Below are 8,911 nucleotides of genomic sequence, written 5' to 3'. Positions count from 1 at the left end.
GGGTCTCTGTCAGGCTGGGCAGCGGGTGATGTACTCGGGGGTCTCTGTCAGGCTGGGCAGCGGGTGATGTACTCGGGGGTCTCTGTCAGGTTGGGCAGCGGGTGATGTACTCGGGGGTCTCTGTCAGGTTGGGCAGCGGGTGATGTACTCGGGGGTCTCTGTCAGGTTGGGCAGCGGGTGATGTAGTCGGGGGTCTCTGTCAGGTTGGGCAGGGGGTGATGTACTCGGGGGTCTCTGTCCCGTGCTGTGGTGTCCGGGGGTCCCGGCTGCTCCCGGGGTCTGGGCTGGGGGAGTCGCCGCTGGGGGAGGAGGAGGAGGAGGCGGCCGCTCGGTGTCTCTTCCCTTCTCTTCCTCTGCAGACGCGGCTGCTGCCAGCAGAGAGGACTCGGTGCGGCTTCAGCATGCTCCCTCCCGGCCTGGGGGGCTCCGAGCCCACCGCACCAGGAACACCACACACACAATAATGGGGCTCAGGTGAAAGCCCCCCGAGAGCAACGCGGACCAGGGGAGGATACAGAGACCCCCGATACTGGAGAGACCACCCATCACTGGAGAGACCACCCATCACTGGAGTGAGACCCCCATTATTGGAGACACAGGAGACTGCGCCCCATCACTGGATCCAGAGCCCCCCGATCACTACAGGAGAACCCATCCGACTCCTCATTGGATTTATCCCCCCTCCACCATCATCGCTGATCATAGACCCCAATCCCTGAGGACAGACCCCCATATTATCACCCTATAGAGCCCCTCACCATCCTCACATGTGTCCCCCTCCTCCTGTCTCCTGACCTGGGCCCCCCTGCCCCGGACCCCCATCCCCGGACCCCCAGTCCTGACCCGGACCCCCAGTCCTGCCCCGGACCCCCATCCCCGGACCCCCAGTCCTGACCCGGACCCCCATTTCTGCGGCCGAGGCCTTCGCTCCGGAGGATTACACGGGATCTTTGACTTCTGCTTGTCAATGGTCAATGAAAGCCGGAGGATGTATATCCCCGAGGGAGACCACCAAGGTGAGAGGTCCGAGCCCACCCTGCTCCACCACCAGCTGCTGTGCCCTGCAGGTCAGGTGGTCACCACCATCATCACCATCATCATGGTCCTCTGGGCTGCTGTGTGTGGACTCCACAGGTGACATGCTCTGCTCCATTGGAGGGGTGCTGAGATTTAGGGTGTTGTTTGTGCTGCAGCCCCCCCATACGGTGCTTTGTGGTTGGGGGCCGCTCGGAGGATGATGGTGGTTGTGGTTTAGGCCTCTGATAATGGAACGTAGATGGGTATCCGGCCTTCCAGTGGTGGGGTATGACCAATGGGGACCCCCAACATGGGCCCGGGATTGGGGCACGCGGGGTGGGCAGCGACTGATCGGTGAGGATCATGCTGATCGGCTTCATCCCATCACTGCATCACCAGAAAGCTGCCGCTTCCTCCAGCTAATGGGGGCAGAGTAACCCCTTAGTGGCAGCAGCAGCAGCTCCCCCCTCCCCCTTGGCGTATATGGGAAGGTGGGGGGCGCCGCCATAGATAACATTATCCAGAGACACCTGGGGGATTTCCAGATTTGGAAATACTCACTGCCCCTCAGCCATGAAGAGCCTGGCCTGCGGCGTTAACCCTTCCTGCACCTCGTCCCACCGCCGCGCTCCGTGTGATGGGCGAGCAGTCCACCCCCCATTGGGGCTTCATTGTGCGCACCCTTCATTATAGAACATTTTTAGCAATTTTTTTGTGTATTTTTGACCCAAGAGGGTTCAAAGTGAAGTCGGATCCGGGGGATGAAGGATTCGTGGATGGGTCGTTTCAGTGTGTGGGGGGCTGAAATAGGGCAGCGAGAGGCAGCCGGGAAACCGCCACGGATTTATAATCGTACGCGGGAAACTGTATATAACGTGACGGACGCTTATTACAGCTCAACACAGGCCGAATCCGACGAGACCGGCCGCGTCCAAACCTTCCCCGCCAGCCGGCTGTGCGAGGAGGACGACCGATCGATCGGTTTTTAAATTAAAAAAATAGGCAAAATTAAAGTAATAAATATATATTGAAAAAAAAAAACACAAAATAAGAAAATGTAAGGGCGAGCGGCTGCTCTGGGGGCGACATTAGGACGTCGTCTCCGGCCGCGATGTGATGCATTCAGATCCTTACGTATAGAAAAAATCCCCGAAAAATATATAGATAAAAAAAATGTTCTTCTCCATCCAGCGAGAACACATAGACCCATAGATAATGAGGGATGCGGACGGATGTGACAGATTTTTCCTCTTTCCCTCGTTAGCCGGATAGAATTCTACGGCGGAATGCTGAAACTTTTTCGTGTCTAATGAGTGAGCGTTACCGTGGTAACTGATAGGGTTAATGTCGCGGGGCTGCGATGACGTCACTGCCCAGGACTGCGGTAGAAAGTGGTTAACAAATGCGGAGAAAGAAAGATAAAGTCATAAGAGGAGATTAAAGATCTGGGGGAAAAAAGGAGGTCCTTTTTAATAAAAAATCATTTACAATCTTCATTTTTCTTTCTTTTGTCCGTTGACGCGGTGACGCCGCCGGCGCTGTAGGGCTGCAGACGACCCCGGCCCACCTGTTGCCGCCGCCCGCTCGTGCCCCGGAGGGGTCATTTATCATTTATCTTTTTTTTCCCCCGTAATAAAACGACGGCCGGAACGAGAATCAGCCGGAAACCAAAACCTGTGACGCGTCCCGTTCAGACGGAGCAGTTCTCATGTGAAACCCAAAGCGGTTTTTTGGGAAATGACTTTTTTTTTCCAGGGTTACGCCTGGATCCCATAGACACACAGGAGACATCACGTCGGTGAGATTTCCTCTTTTTTCGCACCCCGCCGTTGCTTGGATACGCGGATCCTCGGAGCAGGAATAGAACTGCGCTGAAACAAAAAGTTCTAGAATTATTTAAATCCTGTATCGTTCGGGGTTACGTAATGGGGCGACCGTAATGAAATCTGCCGTCATGGAAGGGTTAACTATACGGATGTCCTGGGCAACCATGGATGTGACACGTCCCTCTAAATGTACCGTGTCCTACACTTGCCCTTAATTAGGGTCAGGCACTTGTGTCCTACTCTTATGGAGCCAATCGGGATCATGTGAAACTTGGTTGCGGAAGGTTGGGCCCCGTCCATCCAAATACTACAGGTCCCCTGTACTTTGTACAATTAAAGCCAACATTTATCCCAAGAGCTTACAGTATGTCAGGTTTTCCACGTTGCTAGGCAACCAAAGCATCGATGATGTCACCGGTCATGATATTTGGTCACTATGGCAACTATGCACCGCCTGTTTAAATACACAAGGTCCTCCAGACCGTGTCATAGATACCCACATTACACTGTACAGTTCCTTTTAGGGTCCTGTCATGGAACGTTCCTGGATTCTGCCTTTCCATCACTCCCTAGTTTACATGTTCCTGGTGGTCAACAGCCTCCACTACAGGGAGCTCCCTGTATACAGAGATACATAATAAGATCCTGTCTGCAGCCACCACTAGGGGGAGCTCCCTGTATACAGAGATACATGATAAGATCCAGTCTGCAGCCACCACTAGCGGGAGCTCCCTGTATACAGAGATACATGATAAGATCCTGTCTGCAGCCACCACTAGGGGGAGCTCCCTGTATACAGAGATACATGATAAGATCCTGTCTGCAGTCACCACTAGGGGGAGCTCCCTGTATACAGAGATACATGATAAGATCCTGTCTGCAGTCACCACTAGGGGGAGCTCCCTGTATACAGAGATACATGATAAGATCCTGTCTGCAGTCACCACTAGGGGGAGCTCTCCCTGTATGCATTATACACATCTCCCATCTTCATTATAATTCTGTCTTCAGTAAATGTTGATGCTTATGGGAGCTGTGTATATGTGAGGAGAGCTCCCCCTAGAGGTGTATTATTATTATTATTCATATAGCGCCATTGGTTCCATGGTGCTGTACATGAGAAGGGGTTACATACAAATTACAGATATCACAGTACACAAACTAACAATGACTGATACAGAGGGGGTGTATATATAGTATATATAGTATATATATGTATACACCCCCTCGTCATACAGTGTCGGTCTTTGGAGCACATCACTGTGCGCCTCCATCATGGTTGCCGTCTCGGCTCCTTATGAGATGGGGGAGACCAGTGATGATTATTTCGGGATAGTGACGGGGGGCGCTGTCTTCCTCCGCGCAGGGAGTCGCCCATCTGATGAGCAGATGTTCTCTGCGAGCCATGAACATGGTTCCTGGTAGCGGAGGGGCGGCCGGCGCCACCACTTGTGTGTATCGTATAGGTTTGGCGGGTGAGTGCAAGCTATGGCTCTCTGTTATCAGCCACGAGTCGGGGGGGGGCTGGAAAACAACTTCATGTCCGAGAGTTTTCTACCAATCACAAGAGACAGCGATAGTCACGTGACAGCCCTGACTGACAAAGCCAGGTGGGTTTGGTTTTCTAAGGAGTCCAGAGGGCGGGGCTAATTCTTTCTTGGCTCCTCCTGGTTGTCGCCGGCCGGCGGAGGGTAATAATAGTGAGGGCAGATTGTAATGTATAGTGCTGATATGTGTACAACCGCGGCCTGGCAGCAGACTACAACTCCCAGCATGCCCAGAGAGTCGCGGCTCTTGGATCTGACCTTTGAGGCCGTCGCCGTCCACATTTCAGGCCATAAAATCATATCTGGTTGTCACGGTGACACAAAGCTCAGAAGGTCGTCGCCGTGGTAACGCGCCGGTACATATGGCCGCCACCTATAGGCTTAACCCTTGACCTTCTGCCAGAATATGACATTGAGGCCGGCAGATTGTCGCCATTCATGGCTTGTTGCTAGGTAACGGGATAATAATGGCGGCGTAGTGTGTCGCCTCATCCGTGCAGGGAGAGGGTGTCGCCGGCCGCTCGGTGATCTGTTCTTGCCTTCACAGATCTGCAGGTTGCTATGCAAATCTTCACATAGCAACCATCCCAGTCAGTCATCATCTCCCCAGGCCCGAAGCAGTGTTGTCCGTGGCGACCAATCAGATCATCGCAAAGCAGCTGTGGGAAAGCGAAAGCTGTGAGCTGATTGGCTGCTATGGGTAACACCGGCACCTGTTGCTAGGGGCTCGGAGGATTCGGACACAATGGCGGCATGCCGGTTTGTATGGGCCTTAAAATGCTGAGGCCACAAATAACCCATAATAACCGCGGCGGTCGACCTGGCCCTCCTCCATGTTACCCCTATAGCGGTCAGGAGGCTGAGATATGCAGAGCTGTTTGCCTGTGGCATGGAGGGGGTCATCCGATTTACCGCCGGCTCTCGATGTGTCATCGGTTAATAATGGGGGTCAGGAATTCTCATCCTCAATGATTTTTGTTGTGACCGGACGAATCTCATCGGCCTCGTACCTCAGGGGCCCCGTACAAACAAAGGGGGGACTGCTGCGGGCATACGATGGGTGCAGTGTGTGTGTGCTGCGGGCATATGATGGGTGCAGTGTGAGTGTGCTGCGGGCATACGATGGGTGCAGTGTGAGTGTGCTGCGGGCATACGATGGGTGCAGTGTGAGTGTGCTGCGGGCATACGATGGGTGCAGTGTGAGTGTGCTGCGGGCATACGATGGGTGCAGTGTGAGTGTGCTGCGGGCATACGATGGGTGCAGTGTGAGTGTGCTGCGGGCATACGATGGGTGCAGTGTGAGTGTGCTGCGGGCATACGATGGGTGCAGTGTGAGTGTGCTGCGGGCATACGATGGGTGCAGTGTGAGTGTGCTGCGGGCATATGATGGGTGCAGTGTGTGTGTGCTGCGGGCATATGATGGGTGCAGTGTGAGTGTGCTGCGGGCATATGATGGGTGCAGTGTGTGTGAGGCGGGCATACGATGGGTGCAGTGTGTGTGTGCTGCGGGCATACGATGGGTGCAGTGTGTGTGTGCTGCGGGCATACGATGGGTGCAGTGTGTGTGTGCTGCGGGCATACGATGGGTGTCCTGCGGGCATATGATGGGTGCAGTGTGTGTGCTGCGGGCATACGATGGGTGTCCTGCGGGCATATGATGGGTGCAGTGTGTGTGCTGCGGGCATACGATGGGTGTGCTGTGGACATACGATAGGTGCAGTGTGGGTGTGCTGCTGGTATACGATGGGTGCCCTTCAGGCATACGATGGGTGTACAGTGTGCGTGTGCTGCGGGCATATGATGGGTGCAGTGTGTGTGTGCTGCGGGCATACTATGGGTGTTCTGCTGGCATACGATGGGTGCAATGTGTGTGCTGCGGGCATACGATGGGTGTCCTGCAGGCATATGATGGGTGCAGTGTGTGTGTGCTGCGGGCATACGATGGGTGCAGTGTGTGTGTGCTGCAGGCATATGGTGGTTGCGCTGTGGGTGTCCTGCAGGCATACGATGGGTACAGTGTGTCTGCTGCGGGCATACGATGGGTGTCCTGCAGACATACGATGGGTGCAATGTGGGTGTCCTGTGGGCATACGAAGAGTGCGTAGTGTGTGTGCTGCAGGCATACGATGGGTACACTCTGGGTGCGCTGTGGGCATACTATGAATACAGTGTGCGTGTGCTGTGGGCATACGATGGGTACAGTTTGTGTGTACTGCAGGCATACGATGGGTACAGTGTGCGTGTGCTGTGGGCATACGATCGGTACATTGTGGGTGTGTTGTGCATATTGTATGGGTGTCCTGCGGGCATACTATGGGTACAGTGTGGGTGTGCTGTGGGCATGTGATGGGTGTCCTGCGAGCATACGATGGGTGCACTGTGGGGGTGTTATGGGAATATGATGGGTACACTATGGATGTGCTGTGCATATTTTATGGGCGTCCTGCGGGCATACGATGGGTACATTGTGGGTGTGCTGGGCATATTGTATGATTGTGCTGCAGGCATACGATGGGTACACTGTGGGTATGCTGTGCATATGGTATTGGTGTGCTGCGGGTATGCTGTGGGTTTGTGCAGGCATGTCTCAGGTATGCTGCGATTCCTCTACAGTCATGCGATGGATGTGCTGTACGTATGTTATAGATGTGCTGCAGCAATGCTGTAGATGTATTGTGATTATCCTGCAGCTGTGCTGTGAGGTTTCTGCAAGCATTCTGTGAATGTGCTGTAAGTGTGTTATAGATGTGCTGCATTTGGGCTGAAGATGTGCTGTATATGTAGTGAGGGTGTGCTGTATATGTAGTGAGGGTGTGCTGTATATGGGCTGAGGGTGTGCTGTATATGTAGTGAGGGTGTGCTGCATATGGGCTGAGGATGTGCTGCATATGGGCTGAGGATGTGCTGCATATGTAGTGAGGGTGTGCTGCATATGGACTGAGGATGTGCTGTATATGGACTGAGGGTGTGCTGCATATGGACTGAGGATGTGATGCATATGGGCTGAGGGTGTGCTGCATATGGGCTGAGGATGTGCTGCATATGGGCTGAGGATGTGCTGCATATGGACTGAGGGTGTGTTGCATATGGGCTGAGGATGTGCTGCATATGGGCTGAGGATGTGCTGCATATGGACTGAGGATGTGCTGCATATGGACTGAGGATGTGCTGCATATGGGCTGAGGGTGTGCTGCATATGGGCTGAGGGTGTGCTGCATATGGACTGAGGGTGTGCTGCATATGGACTGAGGGTGTGCTGCATATGGGCTGAGGGTGTGCTGCATATGGGCTGAGGGTGTGCTGCATATGGGCTGAGGATGTGCTGCATATGGGCTGAGGATGTGCTGCATATGAGCTGAGGATGTGCTGCATATGGGCTGAGGATGTGCTGCATATGGGCTGAGGATGTGCTGCATATGGGCTGAGGATGTGCTGCATATGGGCTGAGGATGTGCTGCATATGGGCTGAGGATGTGCTGCATATGGGCTGAGGATGTGCTGCATATGGGCTGAGGGTGTGCTGCTTATGGGCTGAGGATGTGCTGCATATGGGCTGAGGATGTGCTGCATATGGGCTGAGGATGTGCTGCATATGGGCTGAGGATGTGCTGCGGATGTGCTGCATATGGGCTGAGGGTGTGCTGCATATGGGCTGAGGGTGTGCTGCATATGGGCTGAGGGTGTGCTGCATATGGGCTGAGGATGTGCTGCATATGGGCTGAGGGTGTGCTGCATATGGGCTGAGGGTGTGCTGCATATGGGCTGAGGATGTGCTGCATATGGGCTGAGGATGTGCTGCATATGGGCTGGGGGTGTGCTGCATATGGGCTGAGGATGTGCTGCATATGGGCTGAGGATGTGCTGCATATGGGCTGAGGATGTGCTGCATATGGGCTGAGGGTCTGCTGCATATGGGCTGAGGATGTGCTGCATATGAGCTGAGGGTGTGCTGCATATGGGCTGAGGGTGTGCTGCATATGGGCTGAGGATGTGCTGCATATGGGCTGAGGATGTGCTGCATATGGGCTGGGGGTGTGCTGCATATGGGCTGAGGATGTGCTGCATATGGGCTGAGGATGTGCTGCATATGGGCTGAGGGTCTGCTGCATATGGGCTGAGGGTGTGCTGCATATGGGCTGAGGGTGTGCTGCATATGGGCTGAGGATGTGCTGCATATGGGCTGGGGATGTGCTGCATATGGGCTGGGGGTGTGCTGCATATGGGCTGAGGATGTGCTGCATATGGGCTGAGGATGTGCTGCATATGGGCTGAGGATGTGCTGCATATGGGCTGAGGATGTGCTGCATATGGGCTGAGGGTCTGCTGCATATGGGCTGAGGATGTGCTGCATATGAGCTGAGGGTGTGCTGCATATGGGCTGAGGGTGTGCTGCATATGGGCTGAGGATGTGCTGCATATGGACTGAGGGTGTGCTGCATATGGGCTGAGGATGTGCTGCATATGGACTGAGGGTGTGCTGCATATGGACTGAGGGTGTGCTGCATATGGGCTGAGGGTGTG

At 54.3% G+C, this 8,911-nt stretch overlaps 1 protein-coding gene across 4 annotated transcripts in view; it reads left to right on the top strand.

Moving 5' to 3' along the window:
* Positions 1–337: 337 nt before the first annotated feature.
* Positions 338–8,911, top strand: part of CACNA1C (calcium voltage-gated channel subunit alpha1 C) — a 317,461-nt gene continuing 308,887 nt past the window's right edge. For 3 of the 4 annotated variants that reach the window (XM_073544124.1, XM_073544125.1, XM_073544123.1), the window contains exon 1: positions 339–1,016. In XM_073544124.1, coding sequence (XP_073400225.1) covers positions 968–1,016 — 49 coding nt within the window. In that variant the 5' untranslated portion in view covers positions 339–967. Of the gene's footprint in view, positions 1,017–8,911 lie in introns of all 4 variants that reach the window. The other variant, XM_073544126.1, reaches the window with a different exon arrangement.

This window comes from Dendrobates tinctorius, unplaced genomic scaffold (genome assembly GCF_039654945.1).
Source record: "Dendrobates tinctorius isolate UK_male_01 unplaced genomic scaffold, ASM3965494v1 ptg000136l, whole genome shotgun sequence".
NCBI lineage: Eukaryota > Metazoa > Chordata > Amphibia > Anura > Dendrobatidae > Dendrobates > Dendrobates tinctorius.
This window is presented reverse-complemented; position numbering and strand designations above follow the sequence as displayed.